At 39.7% G+C, this 13,775-nt stretch overlaps 1 protein-coding gene across 3 annotated transcripts in view; it reads right to left on the bottom strand.

The window, feature by feature from the left end:
* ECM2 (extracellular matrix protein 2, female organ and adipocyte specific) overlaps window positions 1–13,775 on the bottom strand; it is a 36,165-nt gene that overhangs the window by 9,800 nt on the left and 12,590 nt on the right. For 2 of the 3 annotated variants that reach the window (XM_008579344.1, XM_008579343.1), the window contains exons 2-6: window positions 12,575–12,887; window positions 9,006–9,194; window positions 5,937–6,494; window positions 3,778–3,893; window positions 1,900–2,035 (exon numbers count right to left, since the gene is read on the bottom strand). In XM_008579344.1, coding sequence (XP_008577566.1) covers window positions 1,900–2,035; window positions 3,778–3,893; window positions 5,937–6,494; window positions 9,006–9,194; window positions 12,575–12,863 — 1,288 coding nt within the window. In that variant the 5' untranslated portion in view covers window positions 12,864–12,887. The remainder of the gene's footprint in view (window positions 1–1,899; window positions 2,036–3,777; window positions 3,894–5,936; window positions 6,495–9,005; window positions 9,195–12,574; window positions 12,888–13,775) is intronic. The other variant, XM_008579345.1, reaches the window with a different exon arrangement.

Below are 13,775 nucleotides of genomic sequence, written 5' to 3'. Positions count from 1 at the left end.
ACAGAGGGGCCAGTGTCACAGCAGGACCAAGAACCCAGCAACAGAGGGGCCAGTGTCACAGCAGGACCAAGAACCCAGCAACAGAGGGGCCAGTGTCACAGCAGGACCAAGAACCCAGCAACAGAGGGGCCAGTGTCACAGCAGGACCAAGAACCCAGCAACAGAGGGGCCAGTGTCACAGCAGGACCAAGAACCCAGCAACAGAGGGGCCAGTGTCACAGCAGGACCAAGAACCCAGCAACAGAGGGGCCAGTGTCACAGCAGGACCAAGAACCCAGCACCAGCGAGGCCAGCACCATGGTAGCACTACGATCCCAGCCCACTCAGAGAGTGCAAGAGGACAGCAGAGAGCCTCCACTTTGGCTACCTGGGTAGGACCGAGGACTCGTCAGGGCTCGGACTGTGGGGATAGGAGGACAGGCAGCTAGTTCGCCTTGACTCATATGTTGGTACTCTGGAATTATAGAAGCATTTGTGCAGGAGGGAGAAGTGCATGCTAAGAAGCAGGTCCATGGATGTGTGAGAGCACGTTCAAAATCAGGAGTTTATGTCGTATAACATGTCACTTTGACAACACAGCTAGAAATGTGACTTGCTTATAGTTCATATACAGCCTGTTAGTACACTTGTTCTAAATTAAGTGTTCCCTTTGGTCTCTGTTTAACCCAGCAGTTAGAAGCTGAATTTTCTAATGTCTTTTCCATTTGGCAGAGCCCATCAAAATTTGTGTTTATTGTTTTTCTGTGTGCCCTGAAATCCATCTGGAAATTGAGTATTTCCATAACAATGTAATCCTCAGATTTGGCAATTCTCATTATTATTATTCTTTTCTCATCACCAGAAGTGTCTTGTTCCTATGAAGTGTTTTGGAAGCTATAGGAAATAATCAGATTGTTTAATTCATTTAAAGGCTTGGTTTATCAACATGTACATAATAAATGTGTTTCAAATCAAGTAAAAGTGTTAAGCACTGTATCTCAAGAGCTATGCTAGATTATAAGGAAGATAAAAAGAAAAGTTAAGCAGTCTTTGTCTTAAAGAAGCACACAGTGTAATCAAAGGCATTTGTTAGAATTCGTGAAAAGTGAAATATGATAAAGCCTCTTCTGTGCAGAGCCACAGAATGACAACTTGAGCAGTCTAGCAGGGTCTGGTAGGCAACAAGCTTCAGCAGAGCTAGTTCCAGCAATGTCAAATGCATGGAACGCAGGTGACCCTCTGTGATGTCCATCCATCAGAAAGCCAGGCCACAGTGGCGGCCACACTCCACACACCATGGGGTGTGACATGTAGTACCAGAAGTTCCATCCTAAGCCCTCTCAGGAACAAAACTGCCAAGATTGCCAGCATGAAGTTCGCGGGCTTTCACTGTAGGATAGCATCTCAGCCTCAATACAGTACCCATTTATTCATATTTTATGCATAATTCTTACATGCTCGGTTTTAGGGTCTAACATATGACAAATTAAAACAGTAAAATGTGTGGAGGCAAAGAATTGTGGGTGGGTGTACTGACAATGAGAGCAATAAAGGAGATCCCGTTAACAAACCACAGTACTGTGTTAGTCACCACTAAGAACCAACAAAAATATTGATACAGGCCACCAAGACACATGGCAGTGTGGGGGATAGTTAGTGTAGCCCTCCAGGTGTTTGGATTAGCAGTAGGGTACTGTGAACGATGAGAATCTGGAATCATCGAGTAGAAGTTTTGTTTATGGTTACGGTACTTTTTGGAGACTATAGGCAGTTAAAAATACATTTTAAGTATTACCAGCCAATTGTTAAAACAAGTTTTTTTTCAACTTAAGTAGTAAAGTGACCACTAAAAATTTTCACTCGACTATAGAAGCATTATAAGGACACATATCATAAAAAAAATAAATAAATGTTAAATACCTGATAAGCTTTCTTCATCGATACCCAGAAGATTGTTCTCATTGATTTTAAGTTCTTCTAATGTAGATGGTAATTCTGAAGGAATCTGTACCAAATTATTTTCATCCATATTCAGACGCATTAACTTCTTCAGAAGCTGAAAAGGCAAATCTCAAAATTGCTTTTTTATCTGGTCACAACTCTACAGTAACATTTCATATAATGGTCAGTTTAAAGTGGTCACTAAAAGTCTCACAAACCTACACTTTCTTAGTCTTAGACAGTAATGTCTAGGCCACATGGCAGTCCCCATATTCACCCTGCCAGAGAGATATTGATCCTGGTAATAGCATTGATTCTCATGCATTTTCAGCATACTATAGTTGGTGATTTTGTATCCCACTTAATATTAACTCAGTCGTTTTATTGCAGCTTTAGAAAGTGAGAGAAAGCTACTATAGCTACTGGATCGTCATGTTTTGCAAGACCATAGGATTTCACCTTCAGAGCAATAGGCAGAAATTTTATTAAACCATGCAGTAATCTGAATCTGTTATGGAAGCTAACAGGACAATGATTTTAATCCTTTTATCATTTGTAAACCTCAGTTTCCTATCTACACTAATGTCTACACTAGAAAGAAGGTCATAAAATAGCACTGTGTACTGTGGAAATCTTTCAAAACAAAATGCTACAAATACCACACGCTATTTCTGCACACAGTTGACTGTCTGGAAAAGTACATTTTCATGTTTGTATTTGCATGCTTTTTGGCCAAACCTAGCTTGCACCACCAGAAATAGGAAACTGAGGTCGGGTGGGTTTTAGTGAAGACATATGAAATGAGTCACTTCTCCTGTGATCATACTCAGTTTCAACAGTTTTGAAATGGGACAGAGAATCCCAAATCAAGAAAAGGAGGTGATCCCCTGCTAAGTTTTTCTCTTGATCAAATATTGGAAATAGACTCCCTGATACCAGGCACTTTTCTATCAGAAGGATGGGATAGTGTGAAGCAGGCACTCAGTTCTGTGAAATGAATGCAGAGCCCTCCTATCTGCCAGCCTAGACTCTGGACGAGACCCAGGAACGGAGAACACAAGAGTCCAGTGATGTGTCCGGAGAGTGGGCAGAAGACTCAGAAGACTGTCCCGGCGAATAATAAGCCTGGTTAGATGTAGTGTGTTTTACTGACGGCTTTTAAAGCATGCACATTTATGAGTCTTTGTTTACACACACAAACCCCTTCTCTCTGGCTTCTGTCTTCCTTTCTCTGAAATTCCTTGATCCTCTATTTTCTCCTTTTTTTATTTTTTATTTTTTTGGTATCAGGACTTTTTTCCTTTTTAAAAAAACTTTCTAAAATCTGTATCTTAAGGGTTTTTTCTGAACTGTTTGCTCTTTCTTTCCCTCTTCTGTCCCAGCCTATCCCATGCTAATTTTCATCTGAGCCCATTTGTTTTTCCAGAACCCCCTTCTGCCAAAGTACCCTCCTTCAGATTTGCCCATTGCACAAAAATAAAAGAGCAATGTCTTGCTGGCTTGAAAATGTTAAAAGAGGTTCCAGATAAGCTCTACTATATTCCCAGAAAATACTTTATGTGCTGAGAGACCAGATTTCAACATGTTTTCAGCTAGTTGGGGAGAAGCTACTGCATGAATTTAAAACATTAGTTTTGTCAGTAATAAAAATATGTAAAACAACAAACAGTAGTCAAGAGAAAACTTGAATGCAGCTTAGGGACATCAGAGAAGAAACTTTCTTAACTTAGAAGAACACTACCAGTTAAAAACATTTTGCTTCTCCTGCCTCCCCCACATCCAATCACTGCCAGTGCAAGTCTTAGTGAAACCGTGCAAAATATGGGTTATGATGCACAACTTGGAGTGTGTACTTACCTTGAATGCTTTTGGACCTATGCCTGGAGAGGTGATATTATTTTTGCTCAGATCAAGCCTTTCCAAATTCGGTAGTCCATTAAATGCTTCATCCGGGATGGATATGATGGAGTTGCCTAGGATGTGCAGCAGTTGTGCGTTAGTTGCATGTGCCTATACATACATATACACACATGTACAGATGTGTGTGCATGCCTGTATTTACATAAATATCAACAGAGAGCTTTATCTGGAGGAGAAAGCAGTACTCAGAACAAAGATAGAATATATATTATATAGCAAATGCGTCTTCAGGAAAATAACAAGACTGGGACTAGACAGTTTAACATAGTTGAAATTTTCTTTCTAAGGATCTATCTCTCTGTAGTACATCACATGTTAGATGAGGCCATTTACAACAGCCAGAATGTTGTCTTCTGCACAGCACTAGTAGCATTATGCATTTACAACAGAGGTGTGTTTCTGGAAGGTGTACAGAAACTGATTTTTATTCTTCATATTTTTCCATTGCCATTTCCCTGGATTGGAATCATGATGCTATTTTCATCCATGAAATCTCAGGCAAATCACTTACATCCTCTGAGCATGTTTCCTTCTCTGTACAAAAAGCTTGGGAAGATCTTTCATAACTCCCAGATCTAATGTTATACCTCTGTGATTTCAATCTACAAAGGTTTGTGCATGCTTTAATTTTATGGATTTTTGTTTTGACATTTTAAGCCCAGAAAGCAAGCTTAGCAGAAGTAATACATACTATAAAAGGCACCCTCTTGTAAAACCACGATAGCGTAGCCCAGCATGGATCATTCATCCTTCCCAAGACTTTAGACTTTTACAAATTGGTTTTTCTAAGGGAAGAGTGTACCTGGCACAGAGGCTGCAGGAGGAGGAGGTCTTGCTGGGCATGAGAGGAATGCCTTATGATCATTTGAAAGTAGGATGAAATCCTGTGTCAGGGAAGCCATGGAAGCTTCTTGTACACTTGACACTGGCAGTGTCCTGTCTCAGACAGCTATCATTGCACAAATATGTCGGACCCATTCAGATCCCCTTACCCCTGCATCTTCAGGGTTACCCCCGGTATGGGCTCATCACCCAGACAAGTGCCCCTACTGCTCCCAGAGCCCAGGTGTGTCCCTGCTAGCCAGCCTCTCATACCTGGTGCTGCTATGCCTCCACTCAGAAGCCTCCCAGGTGGCCCTATGGAAACATGGGCAACAGGTCTAGACCACCACATTCCCACTAGAATGGCTAAAATGAGGGGAAAAAACAACTGACAGTACCAACTGTTGGCAGGATGTGGAGCAGCAAGAATTTCTTAATGTTGCTGGTGGGAATTGTGCAGCCACCTTAGAAAACTGTTGGGCAATTTCTTACAAAATTAAACATGCATTTATACCACATTACCTAGCAGTCCCACTCCTGGGCATTACCCTAAAGAAATGAAGACTTAGGTCCACACAAACATCTGCATGTGGATGCTTATAGCAAATACATAATTGCCCCAAAGTGGAAACAATTGAGATGTCCTTCAGCTGGTAATTGGGGTCCATCCACTACTTGGCGAAAAGGAAGAGTGGACTTTTGATGCATGAGACAAGAGTTAGCTCTCAAAAGTATTACAAGCCTTACGGAAAAGGCTTCATACTGTATGTTTCCACTTAAGAGATGTTCTGGAAAAGACAAAACTGAAGGGACAGAAAATATCAGTTTTCTGTGGTGGTCAGGGCCCGGTGGAGGGAGAGACAGGAGGAATTTGGCGGGGGGTGGGGTGGGGGTGGGAGCGGAGTGATGGAAATGTTCTATATCTTGATTGTGGTGGTGGTGGTTTCACAACTATATGCATTTTTCAGGACTAATAGAACTATACACTGAAAATAAATTTCACTATATATAAATTACACCTCACTAAACCTGACTTTATAAAAAAGTCAATGGGAAATCGTCATTTGATTTGAAGGTGTTTGCTTTATACCTAACTATGCTTTTGAGCAGTAAATTTCTATCTCTTCTGCAATGTTTGTTTATATGTTTGAAGATGATGAAATTAGTCTAGTCAGGGTCACTTTTTATTATGAAATTAAAATATAACATTCATAGAGCAATGAGAGTCATTTACTTTTAAAGCACAAAATAAAACAGAAGTCAACATCTCTTACCAACGAGCTCCAGGCTTGTTATCTCTGGTGCGGTCAGGGGTGGTATCTGGGTGAGGAAGACATCAATGCAGCTGATGGTCCTGTAGGACAGAGAGCACCCATTTGGCAGGCGTGGCCTGCCTCTCGGGGGAGCAGGAACTGGTAATCGAGAGGGCATTCGGAACACATCTCCTCTCACAGGGTCCTCCTCCTCCTCCTCCTCTCTTTCCTCCCCTTCTTCCTCCTCCTCTTCCCTTCCTTGATGTTGCGGTTGTTGTGCTGACCTCTCTTCCTCTCCAGGCCTCTGCTCTCTCTCTCCTCCTCTGCTCTCCCATTCATTGTGAAGTTTCCCCCAATCTCTAGGTCCAGGGGTCTCTTTCTTTTGTTCTGTCTCTTCTTTAATTTCTTCTTCATCCTCCTCAGATTGAAGTGCTTCCTTTTGTAATATTTGGTCCATTTCCACCTGAGGAGGTGGCAGTTGCTTTTGAAGTAATTTGATAGGTTCTCTTTGCTCTGAAGAATCACCAGAAAATTCAGTTCTATCATTTAATGCCATACCACTGAGTAGAGGATAGGAGACTAATGACCACGAAAAGAGCAGGTAGCAGGGACAAATTGATGATATTAATAAAAGGAAAAATCATGATGAAAATGGGGTTAGTAAATATTATTCCCTCTAAGTATTTGAGTGCAATTTAAAGGTTAAATGCATCTTGAAGTCTTTGCTTGAAAAGTTATAATACTAACTTTGTTTCTATTTTGTGAGATCTATATAGACCTTTTTTTTGCCTATGGTACTTAATATTAATTTTTGTATTAAATAACAATACTTTTTCTTGCTAAAATATTATGCTACTTGATGACTAAAGAGGGAATAATATTGCCACACAATGCAAAATGGTAAGCAGTCCTATTGTGAGATTGTGATATAATCAGATGTGATATCTTTATAATAGATACTGTTCTGTTATTTGGGGCTATTGATAATCTAAGAATTTATAGGCTGTCATCAGACACAAAAAAAAAGTGAAACAGGTATAGGGGCCGGCCTGTGACTCACTTGGGAGAGTGCGGTGCTGATAACACCAAGGCCATGGGTTCGGATCCCATATAGGGATGGTCGGTTCGCTCACTGGGTGAGCGTGGTGCTGACAACACCAAGTCAAGGGTTAAGATCCCCTTACCGGTCATCTTTTAAAAAAAAAAAAAAAAAAAAAGTGAAACAGGTATATATTTTACTTGCTCATGGTAGTGAAGTTAGCTTTTGTTTATATACTTATTATTTTATTAGATTTTCTTTTAGCTCTATGGACCTAATGGCATCCTCTGAAATTTAAAATTGTTGATAGAATTCTTTTTCCCTCCCAGACTCTACTTAAATCATTTTTACTGCCTGAGACTGATAGATGATGTCGTGGACTTAAGTGATGATTCTTTAACTTAGCCATATGCACAGGAGATCTCTTTATCATTCCATGATGATGGGAGTAGAATTATATTTAGCTGTTACGTCTTTGGCAGAAAGAGGGGAAAACATGACAAGAGACTAGCTTCAGACTCACCCTCTGAGTGAAGAGTTGGGGAGAAGTGAGTTCACTGTGCATAGGTTTCTTCAATCAAAATTTATAAATTTATTTAATCATCTCCCTTTGTTTAGTAGTATATACAAACCACTCCCATAAAGAACTCAGAAAACACAATTATTTGAAGAAATTATTTGAGATTTCAATTCAGTATATTTATTTGAAGAAATTATTTGAGATTTCAATTCAGTATATATTATAAAGTCTGGGAGTTATTTTTTTCTCATCTCTAGCAAAACATGCAGGAGAATAGGAAAAAGTTAGTAGAGGAAAACTAAAGCTATCATATTGAAACATTTAAAATCCTTCTTGTATTTCCAAGTTTGTTTTTCCAAAATAACTACAACATTTCAAGAATAGTCCAAGTTCTTTGAAAAATGTCTGAGAATTTCTGAATCTTGCTTTATAAACCTTGTATTTCTCTCCAAGGAATCAGTTTCATTAATACCTTTATTTTCTAATTTTTTTTAAAACATAATACTTTTAGTGAAACAATTGGTAGTACAAAGCAAAATACAGTTTCTAAATATTCTTCTTCTTCTTTTTTTTTTTTTTGGAGGCTGCTTTTGGTGTGGGGATCCAAACCCTTGACCTTGGTGTTATCAGCACTGTGCTCTTCCAAGCAAACTAACCAGCCAGCCTAGTTTCTAAATATTCTAAAGTTCTTCCATGCAGGAGGCTTTTGTAGACACTTACCCTGTGATCTGTGTGCATGGAAGCAGTCTACCTTGGTTATAGACAAGAGAAAATGTCCCTATCCCTTCCCATAAAATTATTTAACAAATATTTATTTGTTTACTTTATGACATCCTGGACTTAAGTCATAAAGGCGTTGGCTAGGCTTTTCTTGGAAGCAACCCAGGCCTCCCTCCCAGGAGTCCTCCACTCAGTCGGGTGTGAGCCTCACTGGAGAAGTGGTCAGTGAGCCACCAGCAAAACCTGTGCTGTGACCTCCTGCTCACAGAAGTGTCAAAGAAGAAAATGATATTCCAGGTCACACTCCTATATTTCCCTGGATACCCAAGCAATGACATGGGCTCCTGTGCTACCTTTGAGTGGTTGGGGAGAGGCAGGAGGGTTGGGGCTTTGTTCTCTCCAGATGCAAATCATTTCTCCTTTGTTCACTGTACCTTCCGAGTTTTCATTTGAGGTGAAGCTGTACCCTTCTTGAGTTGGGTTAAGTAAGATAATGCAAGTGCAGACCAACGAGGAGCCCTTACCTCATAATAAGAACTGAGAATCTGTTAGTTGTAGGAATGCTATCACTGTATCTCTAAAGCTGAGGGTCAAACATGGGATGTCATCTGGTCCAAGTTTACTAAATCTGATGGAACTAGAAGTATAAAGCCACAATCTCTATTATATTTGTCAGCATTGTGCCAGTGTTTTAAGTACCCTGGTGACTAGTTTATCATAATTTAAAACTTAAAGTAGTTACAAAATAAAAACAAATGGAAATTAAAGTCTAAATCACACATGATATTTTGTTTTGGCTGAATCTCTATACCAGTATCAGAGCAGACTGGGCAGCATTCTCCTTCAGGTATAACTGTTTGGGGGCACATCTGGGGGTGACACATGGTTTCATCACAAATCACTCTTCCATCTGAGCAGAGGCAGGTAGTGCAGGGCTCAGGTGACCATACAGCCTTGTTGTACATGATCATGCCCTTCACCAAGCAGTGTCCTTTCTTTCCTAGAAGATAACAGTAATACACATGTAAATTTCTTACGTGGTTACCAGCAACTGTGAATGGAAGTTGAACTGATATAACCATATAAGAACAGCGTTCTATTTGCACTCATGCAGAGGGCAAAAATGTCTTATAGACGTAACCCTCTGAAATGCTTTTCACTGGCTTCTGAGAGTGACTTCCTCATGGTGACTTGTCTTTGTGAATTGCACTCCCATCCTGTATCTGTCAGCAAGCATATGCTTTTATACAACAGCAAGAAACAAGTCCCAAATCTCAGTTATTTCTCCTTTATAACTGCGTGTCCACAGAGGCCTGGCTCATTATAGTCACTCAGAGACAGACAACAGGCTTCTACAAGCAGGCTGTTCTGATCACTGCAGCAGTGATGAGCTCTGGCCAAAGCAAATTGTATGGACTTCAGAAGGGGCAAGGCAGTGCAATTCCACCACATGTCCAGAGAGCTGGAGCAGCACCAGTGAATGACGAAGCCATGCCCACCCTTGTTGATGTGCAGAGAGAAAAAGTTGAAACCCAACATTGTGCTTTTCAGTGAGACATTGCAGCAATTTCTTTTTTGAGTTATAACATTGTTGAAATATAATTCATGCAATATAATATTCACCCTTTTAAGGTACACAATGCAGTGATTTTTAGTATATTCATCTCTGCATACAGGGTTGCAGATATGTTAGTAAGTGTATCAAACAAGCAGGCCACAGAAAGCCAAGGAGAGGATGTTTTCTTTCCTGTCCTAGGGTCATTCCTGATAACGCCTCCATCTGAGTTAACTCACTACTGTCTCAGCCCAGTTTGGGCTCTACCCATCTCTCATTTGGATACTTGCAATAGACTAGTCCCATCCACCCAGTTGCTCCTCCTCCAAAAAAATATATATAATGAGTTGGAGGTTTGGGGGTTTTTTTTGTTTTTGTTTTTTTTTAATTATAAAAGAACTATACCTTATCAAAATTACAATGGCTTTTTTTGCAGAAACATAAAAGCTGATTCTCAAATTCATATGGAATTCCAAGTGATCCCTAGTAGCCAAAATAATATTGAGTAAAAAGATCAAAGGTAGACATCTCACACTTCCAGATTTCAAAAAGCTTTACAAAAAATTTACTACAAAGCTACAATAATCAGTTTGTGCCAGTGTGGTACTATTATAAGGATAGACGTACAGACTGATGGGAATATTGAAAGTCCAGACGTACATCAATGGCCAACTGATTTTCAAGAAGTCTGCCAAGACCATTCAGTGGGGAAAGAATATTCTTTTCAACAAATGGTGCTCGGAATATTGGATATCCACATGCAGAAGAATGAAGTTGAACCCATATCTTACATCAAATGGTACTAATACATACTACAACATGGATGAACTTTCAAAACATTATGCTAAATGAAAGAACCCAGATACACAAGGCCACATATATTATGCGATCTATTTATATGAAATTTCTGGAATAGGCAAATTTGTAGAAACAAGACAGATTAGTGGTTGTCAGAGACTGGGAGGAGGGAGGAATGAGGGATTTATGTACAGGGTTTTCTTTTGGGGTGATGAGAATGTTCAGAAACTAGATAGTGGTGATAGTTGCACAGTATTGGAAATGTACTAAATGCCACTGAATTGTATACTTTAAAATGGTTAAAATCATAAATTTTAGGGCCGGCCCGTGGCTCACCCAGGAGAGTGCGGTGCTGATAACACCAAGGCCCCGGGTTTGGATCCCATATAGGGATGGCAGGTTAGCTCGCTGGCTGAGCGTGGTGCTGACAACACCAAGTCAAGGGTTAAGATCCCCTTACCGGTCATCTTTAAAAAAAAAAAAAAAAAATCATAAATTTTATTGTGGTAATACAATAAAAAAAGCACTTTTAGACTACTGGAAAACATTTTTGGACAATTCAGAAATGTTTAGTATATATAGCTTTTATACTTTTTTATGCACACCACCCTATATTACATTATTTAAAATTTTTTTAAACAGAGTTGAGGTCACATTATGCTTTTAATTTTCCATTATTATACCTTGGGTTTCTTTCCACTTAACCAAGGAAAATTGACCTCATCATTCTTTATCAGTTATGGGTACACTATTATTACAGTGTCTTTTTAGTTGATTTTTCTGCCTCTCTTTTCCCACCCATGTTGTAAATGTGGCCTAAACTGCCTAAAATAACCATTGTATGTTATTTATATTAACTTCATGGAAATAATAATTTAGAAATATTTGGCTTCATTGAAACAACATATGAAGTGTTGGCCACAGAAAATTATATGGTAATATTTTCTTTTGTCTTTTGAGAGTTTTCTTTAATGATGACAAACCTAGAATATAATTTTTTTTTCTCTCAAACTTAGAAAAAACTAATTTTTAAAAATGCCTAATTGAGGGGCCGGCCCAGTGGCGCACTGGAGAGTGCGCCGCTTGAGAGCACGGCGGCGCTCCCACCGAGGGTTCGGATCCCATGTGGGGACCAGTTCTCACTCACTGGCTGAGCGCGGTGCGGGCGCAACACCGAGGGTTGCAATCCCGTTGCCGGTCCCCGGTACGGGCACTACACCGAGGGTTGCGATCCCGTTACCGGTCAGTAAAAAAGACAAAAAGGAAAAAAAAAATGCCTAATTGAAATCTTCAGCAGAATTTCCAGTCTTTTCATCCTTTAAAAAATCAATAGTTTAGTTTATATAAAATAAATTCAGTGACTTTAACTCCATTGAAAAAAATTTCGGTTGAAAATATTTAGTAGCCATGTGCTTATATAATCATCTGCATAATTTACAATTATTTCCATATTTTAGATGATCTATTGTTATAAATGAAAAAGCAGTTTATAAATTTATATGTAACTTATCTATATTACGATTACAACTATTTAAAATACATGCATAGTAGGGGCCGGCCCGTGGCTCACTTGGTAGAGTGCGGTGCTGATAACACCAAGGCCATGGGTTCGGATCCTATATAGGGATGGCCGGTTTGCTCACTGGCTGAGCGTGGTGCTGACAACACCAAGCCAAGGGTTGAGATCCCCTTACCGGTCATCTTTTAAAAAAATAAAATAAAATAAAATAAAATAAAATACATGCATAGTAAACATACTGGAAAGAAATAAGCCAAAGCGGTAGCTATGATTTTATAAGTATAGTGGAAGGACAAGTAATTTTTGTTCCAATAATTTTGTATTATAAGTATATTCCTTAAATTGTTTTTTTTTTAAATTTATCTTTGCAGATTAAACCAAAAGGTAGTATAATAACTGGGATTTTTCTCTGGAGAATTGTCTTCATGGAGGTTCTCGTTCTCTCTCCCCACTCCCCTCTTTTCTCTTTCCTCCCTCCTCCTCGCTCTCATTCTCACTGTTCTCTTACCTGGTAACACATTATAGCTTGATTCTACTCCAAGAAAACTTAAAAAGGATTCAAACTTCTCTTCTCTGCTGTAATCAAAGTTAACAATGGGAAATCTTGCTGTTGGTGTAACTGTCGTCATTTGCTGAATTCCAAGCTGTCTATTTGACCTGTGGTTGGGTGAGGAACTTTTCCTCAATCTTCTTCGATACATCTTTCTTCTTTGCTTCCTAGGAATTTCTTCATTTTGTCCAAAGTCAGTTTGAATAATGATAAGCAGAACAAAACAAAACAAAACTATAAACTTCATGTTTAATTTTTCACCAGTCAATTTCTGGAATGAAACAAGATCTCAAAGTTAGTGGTGACTAAATTTTTACCTCTGAAAATTGGCTTATATAATTGCTTGTATGCCTCAGTAGGCAAATCTTTGAGAAATAACACTTAGATGATATACGGGCTATATGCTATAGTATTACTGGCAAAACAGAATCAAAGAACTTTTCATTTTTTATCTTTATCTCTAGACCAGGCATGAGCAAACCTTTTCTATAAATGGCCAGACAGTAAATATTTTAGGCTTTATAGGCTATCCATTCTGTCATAACTTTTCAACTCTGCCCTTGTAGAGTTGGTCTCCGGGCTGGGCCATATAGCCAACCCCTCTCTGGGCCCCACTGTGCTGTAGGTTATTTCAAAGGTTATTTGGGAGATTTCTTTCCATCTGTCTGCCAAGGTATGACTAACATCATCCACAGCCCATCTTCCCAGCCCTTCTGTTTTATTCTTTTACTTTCTAGCTTTATAGTTTTCTTTGTTCAGGGGCAGGGCATGATTGTACCATGTAAAAATAACAGTAAACTAACATCAATTATAGGGAGGTAAGAGGTAGGAAGAGTAACTCTCAATCAGCTAGTGTGAAGGGCGGTACAGGGTCCTGCACATGGTAACGCTGAAAAACACATGTAAGAAATGAATATTTAGGGCCGGCCCGGTGGCGCACTGCTACAGTGCGCCGCTTGGGAAGCGCAGCGGCGCTCCCGCTGAGGGTTCGGATCCCACATACAGACCGGCTGCTCACTGGCCGAGCGAGGTGCGGGGGCAACACCGAGGGTTGCAATCCCGTTGCCGGTCCCGGTCCGGTATGGGCGCGACACTGAGAGTTGCGATCCGTTGCCGGTCACAAAAAAAGAGACAAAAAGGAAAAAAAAAAAAAAAAAGA

The sequence above is a fragment of the Galeopterus variegatus genome, unplaced genomic scaffold (assembly GCF_000696425.1).
Source record: "Galeopterus variegatus unplaced genomic scaffold, G_variegatus-3.0.2 Scaffold1860, whole genome shotgun sequence".
Lineage (NCBI taxonomy): Eukaryota > Metazoa > Chordata > Mammalia > Dermoptera > Cynocephalidae > Galeopterus > Galeopterus variegatus.
Note: the sequence above shows the minus strand (reverse complement) of the source record. Positions and strands in the feature narration are given on the sequence as shown.